This window comes from Trichoderma reesei, assembly GCF_000167675.1.
Source record: "Trichoderma reesei QM6a unplaced genomic scaffold TRIREscaffold_10, whole genome shotgun sequence".
Classification (NCBI taxonomy): Eukaryota; Fungi; Ascomycota; class Sordariomycetes; order Hypocreales; family Hypocreaceae; genus Trichoderma; species Trichoderma reesei.
In genome coordinates, this window is record NW_006711157.1 from 39,005 (window position 1) to 53,213 (window position 14,209).

Genomic DNA, 14,209 nt, shown 5'->3' on the forward strand with positions numbered 1-14,209 from the left:
GTAGCCAAACAGGAAGGGTGCTCTGAGGAGCGTGTCAGTGTTGATGTTGATGTCTCCGGTAGGCGTGTAATCTCTTCTCTACAGCTCGTCTTTTGTGTGCGGTCTGTCACCCTCAAGGTTTCGGCTCTTTGTGTTCTTGGCTCCCGACTCAGCTGCTCTCGAGTCCCCATTGTCCGCAAGCTTCTCTTTGCCGGCAATTCCCGTCTCTTGCTTAAAGAGCTGTCTCAGGGCTGCGATCTCTTCGTCATAGGCAGTCCATTCGGGAATCTGCCTCCTCGCCCGGTCGAGCTTGGGCTCTTTGGTCAGCGGGTTGTTGCACAGGTCAATGGTTCGGGCCTGGCTGAGGCTCTCGTCGCTGCACCACGTCTCGCACCAGAGCCACTCCTGGGGCAAGCTGTGGATGGGGATGTGGAACTGCATGTGGTTCGGCAGGTCCTGATCCAGGTTGGCCAGGCTGTTGGGGTCGGCGGAGAGGGAGTGGTACTGCTGGCGGAGGCGGTCGCCGGCAGCGAGCTCCCGGAAGCGCCTCAAGTCGACGACGTAGAGGGCGGAGATGTGGTACGGGCGGCCTCGGAGGTAGTTTGCCCAGTAGCCCTGTTTCCAGAAGCGGAATCCTTCCATCTCGGTGCGAGAGTCGCACATGGGAGTGAAGCCATAGGGGGCGCCTTCGAGATCGAGGTTCATCAGCTCGATCATGTCGGTGCGCACAACCTGATCGGCATCCACGAAGATGACCTTGTCCAAGGACAGGGGGAACAAGACGTCCAGGAACAGGATCTTGTAGCCCCAGATCTCTCGCTGCTTCTCCTTCTGTTGCCGCAGCCAGTGGGGCCACTTGTACGACACCATCTCGTACTTGAACCCGTACTCCTGGGCCATGCGTGGTATAAACTCCTTGAAGGATGGGGAGAGGAACTGTTCGATGAACCAGAATTTGACGGTGTGCTTTGTGTGACGCATCACCGAGACGATCATGATGTTCAGCATGCGCTCATAGAGGTGACCGCTGGCGACGGAGAAGATGTTGATCTCTGCGTGTTCCTGTGCAGACACCGACTTCTTGTTTGATTTTCCGCCAAAGAGGCCTTCTGCCAGTTTGAGTCCCTTAGCAACAATGTTGTTCGAAGGCCCCTTTTCCTGAAGAACATCCTCCATCTCCATGCCGGCTCTTCTTTTGAGACGTGGGTACAGTGTTACGCCTTGGAAGTCGATCAACGCGAGATCAGTACCGTTATCGCCAGCAACCGGGTTCCATCCCTGGGCACCGATGCTCTCGATCTCATATACCTCAGTGTTGCGGCCTTCCTTGAGGCGAATGGAGTAGACTCCAGGATTCGCCTTGAATTGGAAAAATCCAAGATTCGACATGACGATGGTGTCTGTAAGGAGAGGGTCCTTCTCTGTGGCGAGAACCAATTGGGCACCTCGTGGCGCCGACCCCTTACCCTCCCTCGAGTGTCCTTCAATGAGGATATGCTTCAAGACATATGTTGCATGAACGGCTGTCTTCACCGCACTCAATTTTATGTTGTCAAGATCGTGGACCGAGATCAGAGGCGCAACGAGCCATGCGGGGGGCACATCGACCGCAGCTGTCAGCAAGGCTTCAGATGGCAGGTTCTTGAAGGTAGCCACTAGACCCCGGACGCCTCCCTCTTCGTCGAATGACGGCTGCGACTCCAACACGTAACGGAAAAAGCGCTTGACTGGGAGCTCATCAACCTTGCTCATGGGGTTGATGAAGAGCTTCAAGTGGACACCTTCCAGCTCAGAGAGGACCTTCAAGATGGGAGCCCACCTCTGGCCCTGTTCACTGACGGGGTTCAAGAGGCCTACGATGAATATGCTTGCGGTTTCTTCATCGCCTCGTTCAATGGCTGTGTGAGTTGATTGCCACTTGTCATAGAGAGTGGTTCGAACCGATGACGTTGATTCAAAAATGCCCTCAGGCAACTCGGAAATCGTAGAGAGGGCAGTGATGGACGTCAACCTAGCGGCGTCTAATGGAGTCGCCAGCTTGTCGCTCAGGCCAAGTTCCTCGATCGCTCCATAGACGGGAAGTATACGCCTCATTCGCTCGACTTCCAGGAATTGTTGAAAGTCGTCGGCATCGAACTGGGAGTCTTCAGAGATGGGTCCAATCACTCGGCCATTGAGAATAATCATCCGGGCTCCCGAAGGTATCTTGGAGGCACCGAGGAACTGCTCAAGAGCCTCAAAATACCCGTCGTTGATAGAGTCTTCGGAATGCGTTTGCAAAAGGTTTGTCAGTTCGTCAATGTTTTGGATATCGCCCAGTAATCCTTGGCTGGCCTGCAGAGCAGCATTCGCTGAAGCGGCACCAGTAGCAGCTAAGGGGTTATGAACAATGTCCATCCTGATGCTGGGATTACGGCGCTTGAACTCCAGGGCGGATAGGAGCAGCTCTTTGCCGCTCGTCGTTGTGAGATCAGCGATGACAGTCACAACTGCCCAATCTTCCCTTTGCGATTCGGCAGCAGCTTCGAGAACAGGGACGGCCTCGAAAAGGTTGGCGTGCTCCTTATAGACCTTGTCAATATTGAGCACCCTGAGGCTTTTTTTCTCGTCGTCTGGCGTTATATAGCTGTTTCTTCTGGTGATTGCTCTGCTCAGGAATAGCCCCGGAGCCCAGTCGTCGTCAGTGAGGAGGCCATGAAACACGCCTTTCTGAACCGTTTGAAGATCTTCGCCGATTTGCATCCCCAATCTTTGCATCCAGCTCTCGTCACGAGGAATTGACAGGCCGTTGAAAAAGGTTGGCCGGATGGGCGTGTCAACCTTCAATCGACTAGCCCATTGCTGAGCAAGCTTGAGTTGTTGCTGGTATGTGTCTGCTTCAAGAACTTCCCCAAGCGTCATCTTTTCCGAGTCTTCAAGGAGCTCATGGTCTGCCGTGATTTCTGCGAAGAGTTCCTCGTTACTCAACGTTGAAGCAGCCTGTTGAAGCCGGCCTAGGTAGCTAACGAGCCCGCGGATGCCATAATTCTCCAAGATGTGATAGGCTATCTTGGCTTTGGCGGCGGCCTCCGGTGTGGAAGTCAGGGGAACCAGACCAAATCTGACAGAGATACCTCGAGAAACGAAAGACAACAACTGCGCAACGAATGAGACATCCTCTGCGCTCGTAAAATCCACAGGTGCAACAAGAGTGAAGATGTTTTTCGCAATTGGAGGTAGTTGTCCAGGATATGCTCGTTGCAACAGCTAGAACCAATCAGCAATGATGAAGTTCTCTTCAGAAGTCTGTTGCGGCTTACCGAGGCAATGCTATTTGGGTAGTGTTCGTATGCATCGTCGTTCTCGAGATCATTTAACCAGATCAAGACTCGACCGTCCTCGAGACGATCGGTCCAGTCATATCGCAGCGGCTCATCGGAGTCCTTGGCGAGAGACACACTTTGATGGCCAAGAATCGAGACTGCTTGCTTCCCACTAAGGCCGAGGGCGCGGAAGCCGTCAATGAGTTTACGCTCTTGGCGTAGCCTTTCGATGAGGGCAAATGGCTCGATCTGACGTTCAATGAGCTGAACACCGTTCACTAAGAGGACGTTCATGCCCTCCGGCACTCCGAGTGCGCCGTTACTTTGCAATTCTTCTTCAATCTGCGACGAGATGTTATGAGCAACAACTGATGTTAGGAATCTGGGCAGATCCTGGGTCAACTTTATCAATGTATCCAGTGGCCTATCGCTTTGGAGTATGAACGATGCCGCTTTCAGTCCAAGTGACGAGAGATCTGACGATGCCAATGGTTTGATATCAGCAACATCCTCATCGTCATCAAGACTGGTGGCAGAAGCGAGGGTGTCAGCGTGAGCCTCTTCATCGTGCGATCGATCATCGAGAACAATGTAATCGGTTCTCTTCAGTGCCAACTCGACGCCATAGCCGCTAATGGGTAGGTTTGAAGCATGTGTAGTTTCACTTCGGCGATACCTCAGGCGGTAGGTCAAGGAGCCCTGCCTCGCGGCTTTGGATAGGGCTTCATGGAAGTCTCCAAAGGAGCTTGAAGTTGGGTCAGCATAGAGGATGGCCTCTTTGCCCAATCCGAGCGTTCGATCGAATGGAAGATCCTTTGCTTGTCTACTTCAGATATTAGAGCTTGCCATGCATGCCATCGTGCAGATACTGACAGAGAAGACAGTCCCTCCCTATGGACTTTGTCCAGTTCCGGAGTGCAGTATTGCTTTCCCTCCAGCAGTACCCAGTTGGTACACCCTGGCTCAGCGGCATCATCCACTGCCGATGCAACGGCAGTGGCGTAGTATTGATAATGAGCCTCTATCCGAGGGGCAGCGGACCGCAAAGATAAAGCAAGCTTGAATGTCGACAGCGCCTCGGGGCTAGACAGGCTGCCGTCTTCTTGCAAGGCATCGAGAACCTGGGCGTACAACGCAGCATCGGTAGAGGCTGAGGCAAAGTGTCCGGCCGCAATTCGGTCTAGCAGTGGGAAGTACGACGACGAGTTTTCTGCTGCTGCGGTCTCTCTGTCCACTGTTCAGTACTCGCTCGTCCTGTCCAAGGAAGAAAGGGCTGAGAGGATAGGTAGGTACAAGAGCTCGAGGAGATATGGGCCAGCAGGGAAAGCTGCAATCATGCCCACATTCACCGTGGGAGTGCTATGAGCCTGCAGAGCAAGCAGGAGGGCGCATATCAGGTTCCATGGCCACCAGCGATGCTGTGTCATGATAGGTGACGAGGATGGGCGGAGCATATAAGAGGCGTCGACGGCCGAGATGATCCCTCCAGAAGCTGTCTCTCAGACATGCAGTACCATTGACGAGACAATTAGAATCGCGACGGCAGGGATCAAGACAACGGGGGTAAGGAAATTGTGACCAGAACAATGCAATGGACGAAAAGTCGGTAATCGAGTCGTTTCCCAAGAGCTGTCCAAAAGCGTAGGGGACAGCTATCCCGAATCGCTACATGCGAGGCCGGGCCACCAATAGTTGCGCCACATGTACTTGTATCAAAGCTTCCCCCACAATCTGCAGCTGGACATGAACAAGGTCAACCACGACAGAATCAATTAACCAAGCCTTGTCAGTAGCCCAACGCCTTTACTACTGAGGGATCAGTATAGAAGTCACATGGATAGTACAGTACCTAGGTAGATACCCGTGATGCTTGTCTGATTGAAGCAGCGTTTGCCCAAGGTACAATTGCTGCTCCAGCAATCGGCTCTCATCAAAAGTACAAGCGCAGCATCATCGTACCGTACCTCAAAGGACCCTTAGCAAGAGTGTCCGCTTGTTGGGTATGCAGTAAACAAGTAGCGCTTTATGCAGATATGCAGTATAAGAGGGGTGAGGCACCCAAGGCGGTGAGATGTCACGGCCAATGAGCTTGCGGGGCTGCGGCTGGCGCAATACCCACCTTGGAGATGGACACGATACTCAATTGGAAGCTGCTGGCCAATACGACTGCACTGTTCCATCTCGCTCCTTTTTATGCTGACTCTCTGGCCAGGCTTGAATAGCTGTCATCGTCAATCGAGGCCTCTCAAGCCAGTCGTCTACATCTTCTCGTACGGGTGTCTGTCCGTCTATCCGTTCCTTTTTCCTTTGATGCGCGAGGCTGCGACCTCCCCAGCCCGCCAGAATGCAGTCCTCCCCAGGAATGTTGACCAAGGTACGTTGCCTATCCGAGAGCTGCTCGGCTCCGGGATCCTCAACTGACGCCCCTCCAGTTTGAGTCGAAGTCGTCCAGGGCCAAAGGAATCGCGTTCCATCCGAAAAGGTAGCTGCGTGCCTCCCCTTGCTGAGCGATATTGGTCGGAGCACTGATCAGGCAAACTAGACCATGGATTCTCGTCGCCCTTCACTCCTCCACAATCCAGCTCTGGGATTACCGCATGGGCACGTTGATCGATCGATTCGAGGAGCATGATGGTCCGGTCCGCGGCGTCGACTTTCACAAGACACAGCCGCTCTTTGTATCCGGTGGCGACGATTACAAGATCAAAGTCTGGTCGTACCAGACCCGGCGATGTCTCTTCACACTCAACGGCCATCTCGATTACGTGCGAACCGTCTTCTTCCACCACGAGCTTCCATGGATTCTGTCCGCCTCCGATGACCAGACCATCCGAATCTGGAACTGGCAGAACCGTAGCTTGAGTATGTTGCAATCTCGTAAGCTGCTGGGAGTCTGCGTAAGATCGCTAATTCGCTCTCAGTTTGCACCATGACCGGCCATAACCACTATGCCATGTGCGCCCAATTCCACCCCAAGGAAGATCTCGTGGTCTCGGCCTCGCTTGATCAGTCAGTTCGTGTCTGGGACATCTCCGGGCTTCGGAAGAAGCACTCCGCACCGACTTCCATGAGCTACGAGGACCAAATCGCGCGTGCGAACCAAAATCAAACGGACATGTTCGGCAACACCGATGCCGTCGTCAAATTCGTCCTGGAAGGCCACGACCGTGGAGTCAACTGGGTAGCTTTCCATCCTACCATGCCCCTGATCGTTTCGGCCGGCGACGATCGCCTAGTCAAGCTCTGGCGCATGAGTGAAACCAAGGCCTGGGAAGTCGACACGTGCCGCGGGCACTTCCAGAACGCCTCAGGCTGTCTGTTCCACCCCCATCAGGACCTGATTCTGTCCGCCGGAGAGGATAAGACGATACGTGTCTGGGACCTCAACAAGAGGACTGCTGTGCAATCCTTCAAGAGGGAGAACGACCGCTTCTGGGTTATTGCGGCTCACCCCGAGATCAACCTGTTCGCAGCCGGCCATGACAATGGTGTCATGGTTTTCAAGCTGGAACGCGAGCGCCCTGCCTCGGCAGTCCACCAGAACACTCTCTTCTACATCACCAAAGAGAAGCACGTCAAGTCCTACGATTTCCAAAAGGATGTGGAGAGCCCGACGCTGCTGTCGCTCAAGAAGCTTGGAAGCCCCTGGGTTACTCCTCGGACCCTGTCTTACAATCCCGCTGAGAGGTCTATCCTCGTAACCACCCCTAACGATGGTGGTTCTTACGAATTGGTCAACCTTCCCAGAGATGGCTCTGGCGCTATTGAGCCGTCAGAGTCCAAGCGCGGGTCGGGCAACTCCGCCATCTTTGTCGCCAGAAACCGCTTCGCTGTCCTCAACGTTGCCAACCAGACGATTGATATCAAGGATCTGTCAAACAACACAGCTCGTTCGTTCAAGCCTCCGGCCGGGACTACTGATATCTACTTTGGAGGCACGGGCAATCTTCTCATCATCACACCCACGACTGTCTATCTGTACGATATCCAGCAGAAGAAGACTACCGCAGAGCTTTCCATCAACGGCGTCAAGTACATTGTGTGGTCCAACGACGGCCTTTACGCCGCCTTGTTGAGCAAACACAACGTGACCATTGTCACAAAGACACTCGAGCAAATCAGCACTCTGCACGAGACTATTCGCATCAAGAGTGCCACTTGGGATGATGCGGGCATTCTTCTCTACTCGACCCTGAACCATGTCAAGTATGCTTTGCTCAATGGCGACAATGGTATCGTTCGGACTCTTGATCAGACCGTCTACCTCGTGCGCGTCAAGGGCCGCAACGTCTATTGCTTGGATAGAGCAGCGAAGCCTCGCATTCTGCGCATCGACCCGACGGAGTATCGCTTCAAGATGGCCTTGGTCAAGCGAAACTACGAAGAAATGCTTCACATCATCCGCACTTCCAGCCTTGTTGGCCAATCCATCATTTCTTACCTCCAGAAGAAGGGTTACCCCGAGATTGCGCTGCAGTTTGTCCAGGACCCGACAACTCGATTCGATCTGGCAATTGAATGCGGCAATCTGGAAGTTGCTGTGGAGATGGCCAAGGAACTGGACAAGCCCAAGTTCTGGACTCGACTGGCTACTGAAGCACTTTCCCACGGCAACCACCAGATTGTGGAGATGTGCTACCAGAAGCTGAAGCAGTTCGACAAGCTGTCGTTCCTCTATTTGACAACAGGCGACCACTCGAAGCTTGCTCGAATGGCCAAGATCGCAGAGCATCGTGGAGACTTTACCGCGCGATTCCAGAACGCCCTGTACCTTGGCGATGTCGAGGACCGCATTCAGATGCTGAAGGAGATTGATCTCTGTAAGTTGACTCGTTTGTACTCGCTACGGGAAATAGGTTGCTAATTGTTACATATAGATCCCCTTGCGTATACTACGGCCAAATCCCACGGGCTGGAGGAAGAATGCGAAGCTATCCTCGAGGCCTCTGGTCTCACAGAAGAGCAGCTAACCATGCCTGCGTTGGGCAAGCCGTTGGTGCCACCGAAGCCCGTGGTGTCGACCTTCAAGAGCAACTGGCCCACCAAGGCTAGCTCACAGTCTTACTTTGAGAGCGCTCTGCTTGGCCAGGTTGAAGGCTTGTCACTGGAGGATGAGCCAAGTGCTGCCAACGGCGTCGACGCCGAGCATGCCGCAAAGGACGAACCGGCAGAGAATCTCATTGCTATCGCTGGCGAAGACGATGACGATGCAGCAGGCTGGGATATGGGTGATGACGATGTCCCTGAGATCGAGAACGACTTTGTGAATGTCGACAGTGCGGAAGCCGGCGGTGCTGGAAGCTGTGAGGCTGATGCCTGGGCACGAAACTCACCTCTGGCTGTTGACCACATTGCTGGCGGCTCATTTGAATCAGCTATGCAGCTCTTGAATCGCCAGGTGGGCGCAGTCGAATTCGGCCCCCTGAAGCCCCGATTCTTGGAGGTCTATCGATCTTCCAAGACTTTCCTTCCGGCGTTGGCCAACCTGCCTCCCTTGGTCAATTACGTTCGCCGTACTATTGATGAAACGGACCTACGAAAGGTTTTGCCCATTATCCCGCGCGATCTTGAGCATTTGGCCTCGAATGATCTGCAAAAGGGCTACGATTCGATGAAGGCGAACAAGCTGGAAGACGGCGTCAAGATCTTCCAGGGTATCCTGCATGCTATCTTGGTCAACGCCGTCTCCAGCGAAAGCGAAGTGTCGGAAGCCAAGAAGCTGCTTGCTTCAGCAAGGGAATACACCATTGCGATGAACATTGAGCTTGCCAGGAGAAACCTTGGCTCGGCCGATGAGGTCGCCCAAGACCCCGCGAAACTGAAGAAGAGCTTAGAACTTGCTGCTTACTTCACCATTCCCAAGATTGAGGTGCCTCACAGGCAGATTGCACTGCTAAGCGCTATCAAAGTGGCAATTAAGAGCAAGAACTATAATTCTGCTTTGGGCTTCGCGAACCGCATCATCGCGAATGGAGGTTCGAGCAAAATCGTCGAGAACGTAAGTCAAGTGCCGCACACATATTGACAGTGATGCCTATTCTACCCTTTCGGTTCTGATACTAATGGCTTCCAATTTAGGCCAAGAAGACGAAAGCTCAATGCGAGAGAAACCCGACCGACAGCATCGAGATTGAATTTGACCAGTTTGCAGAATTTGAAATTTGTGCCGCCAGCCATACTCCCATCTACAGCGGAGCCCCATACGAAGAGTGTGCCTTTGATGGCTCAAAGTATCACTCGAGCTACAAGGGATCTGTTTGTAGGGTGTGCGGAGTTTGCGAGATTGGTAAGCACGGTAGCGGCTTGAGATTGTTTTCATAGACACATAATTTGGGCTTGGACTCGTTAAAAGGAGAGAGGGGGCTCAAAAGGGGCGCAACAGTATCATAGTCACGGAATATAACTGAATGGCATCGAAGGATGTTGCCGGCCGCGAGGGTGCAGTGATGGCGGGGATCAGTGGAAAAGCCATCTAAGTCTCATTCACGACTCATGCTCGATGCCGTCGTACTAGACTCTTATTACATCTTGTTCTGCTTAACCAATGACGTTGTATGCTGATGTGTATTGTGAGGTGGTGCATCTAAAACAAAAGCAAAGCATGTGACTCGATATTCTCTACACGATCGTTTCCAGCTCGCGAGCATAGCCCAGCGTATTCTCCATAATCATTTGGCTCACGTCTTTGGCGTAAGCTCCGTCTTCGCTGCCATCAGCGGCCGTGTTAGGGAAATAGATGTGGCCCTCCTTAACGACCCATCCGCGGTGCTTGGCGAACTGAATGACCTCCCCTTCTGAGTTGAGGAATAATAGTGATTTGGTGGAGCTGATCGGAAGGCTGGGGTAGGCTCGTTCGCTGCTGCTGGCAATCTCGGACCTTATCTGGTTCTTGAGAATCTGTTGCCATCCTTCCGGTTAGCTATCTGTCATGGAACGCAACAATAACACGTCCGGGTCATGGGGGGATACGCACTTCGGAGAAGACACTGTACTCGTCACAGGGCACCTCGCTGCTCTTCATGGCCTTCCATACTCGGTCATAGCTCCCCTCCATCAGCCACCTCTCCAAACGAACGGGATAGCCCAGATACCGGTCGCCCTCGACGTCGGTCCCGCCACCATCCCTGTTGGCCAGGCTCTCCAGCTCTGAGTGGAACTCGGCGTAGCGGCCCTGGGTGAGGAGCAGCAGCAAGCTCAGCCCCGTGACCTTGTTGCGTTCGGGGATGTTGGGCGGCAGGGTGACGGACGGCAGCTCGTAGAAGGGCTGCAGCTGCTGGACGTAGCGCGTGAAGGCATCTGCGTTCTTGGCGCGAATGGAGAAGAGGGCGCCTTGTTCGTACGTCTCCCGGGCGAGGGCGAGGAGGTTCGGGGGCGTTGAGGATGTCGGAGTCAGGGCTTTGAGGCTGAGGAGGATCAGCTTGGCCTTGGAGAGCAGGGCGCTGGCCTCAGGATAGCTCATCTGAGGGGCCTGCTTGAGCTGGGCGAGAATCTGGGCGAGGCTTCGGTCAGCCATGGTTGCTGAGAGATTGCTGCTACCACTGAGAGTCGTGTTGAAAGGGTCGTCGAATTTTTCAAGAAAGAAAGTATTCAGGTGGCGGATTGGGCGTCGGTGTGCCTGCGCTTTGAGAAGTGACTGTGGCCGTACGGAGACTTGCAGGTGTTGATGTGTGGTGGCTTCAAGGTGTTGGTATTCTAGGCTGAACGATGACGAAGAGGTGTTAGACGGGTATCGAACAGTGGGCGGTAGGTGCGAATCATGACTAAGCTGGGCAGCTCTCGAGCTAAGTTCTTATGTAGACAAGCATGCAGCTTCACAAGAGGCAAAATCATCTGTAGACGTGACTGCGTCTGCAATATCATTGCGAAAGAATATGGTGCATAGTACTCTAGAGTAATTCTTGATCCATACATCTGTAGACCATCTCTGACCTAGAGAGTTGCCGTTGCTCCTCAAAGCCTAGGGAAGGTCATCTGTATACCGTGCTAATGCTCCCTGCCTAGCGCTGGATTCTGCTTCGTTTCTCCTCGACTTCTCTAGATCAGCCGCCCACATGGCTGCACCTGCGGCCGTGGTCAGGAGAAAGAAGAATGAAAGCACAGGAATAAGCTCGAGAATCATGGCTACAGTCCCAAAGAAGACGTATTCCCACTCAAGGCTCTTGATCTCCTTCGCTTGCGCTGCCTTTGACAGGCCACGAAGTTGGAACCAGCGGTGATGTGAGAGCTTCCCCATCCGCGTCCCGGTTATGACGATAAAGGCAATTGTTCCGACATAGGGGATCAGGTTGAGAGGGAGGAAGAATATGAGCTCTACAACTTGAATCGTGCTCCACGGGTTGAAGGTTGCCGAACTTGTCGGCTTTCCCAGCATCTTGACTGCATTAGGTGCATCTTCGAACAGGATGCGGTGAGGAGAGATCAAGTCTTTCAGTGAGAGATTGATAAGAGTGGCCTGGAAATGGAACTTTAGCTGAAGAATGAATGGCTGGATTTCCTCTGGGCTTTTCGGCTTACGTCAAAAACATCCACTCGACATTCATCGACAAAGAAGCCCTCAAAGAGACCCTGGATGATCACCAATCCTTCACCCAACACAAGCACAACGGCGTTAACCCACGCGCCCCAGCCATGGAAGATGGCCAGGAATAAGAATTGCGGAAGGAAGGCGAACGAGAACAGAACAAAGTATACGAAGAACGAGATCAGAGACAGAGGCAGCAGCCTTCCAAAGAGAAGAGGCCAGAACTCTCTGTGTCGCGAGAAGTACCAGATGCCGCGAATCGGGTAGCTCGCCGCAAGGGCTGCGCGCTTGAGGTAGATGAACGGTCGATAGCTGCAGTGCGTGACAGTGGGGACATGCGCTCCGAGAGGTGGCAGCAAGTTGCTGTGCGGCATTGGAGAAGACATGGTTGTCTCATTGACAGCAATGGTGAGGCATGAAAGGCTAGAGTAGGTAGGCAAGGTAGGTGAGGCTGGCTGTGATGCCTAAAGGAAGCCCGTCGTGGCGATGCACTCCTACGTACCACGAACCTTTCGGGTCTGGTGTTACAGAGAGACACTTGGAGCATGTGCCAAGGCACCTCATGCCTAAGTACCTAGTAGGTACTTGAGCTCGCCAATCACCATGCTGCTTGCTGGATGTACTTGATGTGGCACCGTTCCCGGACATGATTGGCTTGAATGGCAGCACAGGATAGCGCCAATTGAACATCAACAGACATCTGGCTGTGTATCCAACTGCTTCACTCTCTTCAAATTGACCGTATCGCCAAAGAAACTGCTCTACGAGACTCGCCAATGTTGATGTCAATCACGTCGATGCATTGCAGTGCCGGTATCGTCTGAAGCTCTGCACATGGCCCCGAATGAGGGCGCGACTCATCGTCAATGAAGGCATCCAGCTGAGATTGCCTCTCGGACACTGCACTTACACCACCATGGCAGCATCTCTTCATACCTTACCTACCCTTGCCCACCCCGAGAAGTCAACACATCGAGGGAAAGCATCAAGGCATACCTGAACAAAGCCAAAACGCGAATACGACCAGAAATGCGAGACCGGTGACGTGCGCTGCTCCGATGTTGAGCGAGCATCGACTGCTCTTTCCCTTCATGGTGTTCAATTTCCTGAGCCAGATGATGCCACTACGTCAGTCTGTGGGCTGCTGACTGCTCCTGCCTCTGTATGTTCTCCCATTTACTCCTCTTTTCTTTTCCGATAAGCGGTATGGCATGGCAGGAACGAGTTCTTTCGAGGCAGGCACACGCCAGCAACGACGCCAACTCAGAGAAAGAGGTCGGACCTTCCTCAGTTACAGTGACCGCATCAAACAATCGCCATCGGCACAATGGACGCTCTTTCCTTGCCAACCTCGTGCGCTTCTCTGCCCACAAAGCCTTTTCTTCTCCCCCTCTCCTCTTCTTCCTCTTCCTTTTTCTTCTCCCTCTTCTTCTTCTTCTTCTTGTCCTCACCTCACCTCATCTTCTTCCTCTCGTTTCGGCCCGCGCCTTTCTTTACCGGTTCATTGTTTCTGTCACTCATTCACGTCCTCCTCCTCCACCGTTGACGGATTGCCCGTTCTCACGTCAACTCCGCCAACCATCCTCTGCCCATTATGCGGGTTTCCACGTCCTTGGCGGTCCTAATGGCCGGCACCGTAGCGCAGTACGCGAGTGCTCAAGTGGACTACGGGTACAGTCTGAGGTCATCCCTTTCTCTTTGTTTTCATTTGACTAACTTTGATGCAGATCGCATGACGGCAACCAGGACAATGGTCCTCATGGCAGCTCTGGTGGCCTGCCGGGCGGCTATCCCAATGGTGGCTCTTCCAATGGTGGCTATCCCAATGGTGGTTCTCCCAATGGTGGCTATCCCAATGGCGGCTATCCCAATGGTGGTTCTCCCAATGGTGGTTCTCCCAATGGTGGTTCTCCCCCTGGCGGCACCAATGGTGATCCTAATGGCAACGCCTACGGATTTCCAGGTGGTGATCCGCAGAGCTCCGCTGCTGGCCTCCCTGCCAATGCCCCTGGTTCAGCTCCTGATATGTCTTCCTGCCTTCTGCAAGCCATCACCACTGTCTTTGTCACTGTATACCCTACCAGCCATCTTACGCCCTCTGGACTTACTCAACCCAATGGCTTTGACCCTGACCAGACTGCCCACCAAACTGGATTCCCAACTACGCCGGCCTGGATCTCCTCTGCCCAGTCCGTCGAGGCAGCACACACCAGTGTCAAACCCTTCACCACGGTCACTATTGATGTTTGGGGCGGTGATCCTGATTCACCAGACTCATTCACTTCTGATGGTTCATCATCCCCTGTCTACACTGACGGTGCCTCTGACCCTGTTGCGACATCAGCCGACTTCCCTGCTGGATCTCCTGCAGACACAGAAGGCTCTTGGCCCAACGGCTCACCACTTT

The 14,209-nt window shown here is 53.5% G+C and overlaps 4 protein-coding genes across 4 annotated transcripts; 1 reads left to right on the plus strand and 3 right to left on the minus strand.

Moving 5' to 3' along the window:
• Positions 1-78: 78 nt before the first annotated feature.
• On the minus strand, positions 79-4,708 carry TRIREDRAFT_62305 (glycosyltransferase family 24; the record flags this gene model as incomplete). Its single annotated transcript, XM_006965692.1, has 4 exons — positions 79-3,225; positions 3,279-4,107; positions 4,155-4,508; positions 4,575-4,708. 4 exons carry the CDS (start codon positions 4,706-4,708, stop codon positions 79-81), a joined length of 4,464 nt encoding a protein of 1,487 aa, XP_006965754.1.
• A 917-nt stretch (positions 4,709-5,625) lies between these two features.
• TRIREDRAFT_121966 (vesicle coatomer complex, alpha subunit) lies at positions 5,626-9,754 on the plus strand (the record flags this gene model as incomplete). The annotated part of the gene is made up of 6 exons (XM_006965537.1): positions 5,626-5,655; positions 5,714-5,763; positions 5,824-6,143; positions 6,203-8,101; positions 8,159-9,279; positions 9,360-9,754. 6 exons carry the CDS (start codon positions 5,626-5,628, stop codon positions 9,600-9,602), a joined length of 3,663 nt encoding a protein of 1,220 aa, XP_006965599.1. The 3' UTR covers positions 9,603-9,754.
• A 138-nt stretch (positions 9,755-9,892) lies between these two features.
• Positions 9,893-10,839, minus strand: TRIREDRAFT_48366 (uncharacterized protein). Its single transcript, XM_006965693.1, has 2 exons — positions 10,255-10,839; positions 9,893-10,178 (listed from the first exon to the last, which is right to left on the minus strand). The coding sequence occupies exons 1-2, from the start codon at positions 10,792-10,794 to the stop codon at positions 9,900-9,902; spliced, it is 819 nt and encodes a 272-aa protein (XP_006965755.1). The 5' UTR covers positions 10,795-10,839; the 3' UTR covers positions 9,893-9,899.
• Positions 10,840-11,247: 408 nt separating this feature from the next.
• On the minus strand, positions 11,248-12,068 carry TRIREDRAFT_32149 (uncharacterized protein; the record flags this gene model as incomplete). Its single annotated transcript, XM_006965520.1, has 2 exons — positions 11,248-11,733; positions 11,796-12,068. Coding segments are annotated over 2 exons (759 nt in total), but the record flags the coding sequence as incomplete, so codon positions are not given.
• Positions 12,069-14,209: the final 2,141 nt, after the last annotated feature.

Excerpts from the sequence above, each read along its gene's own strand:
- TRIREDRAFT_48366 (XM_006965693.1), bottom strand. The coding sequence starts at position 10,794 with ATGGCTGACCGAAGCCTCGCCCAGATTCTCGCCCAGCTCAAGCAGGCC. Across the intron at positions 10,179-10,254 it reads AGTACAGTGTCTTCTCCGAA|ATTCTCAAGAACCAGATAAG; the intron begins GTGCGTATCCCC and ends GGATGGCAACAG.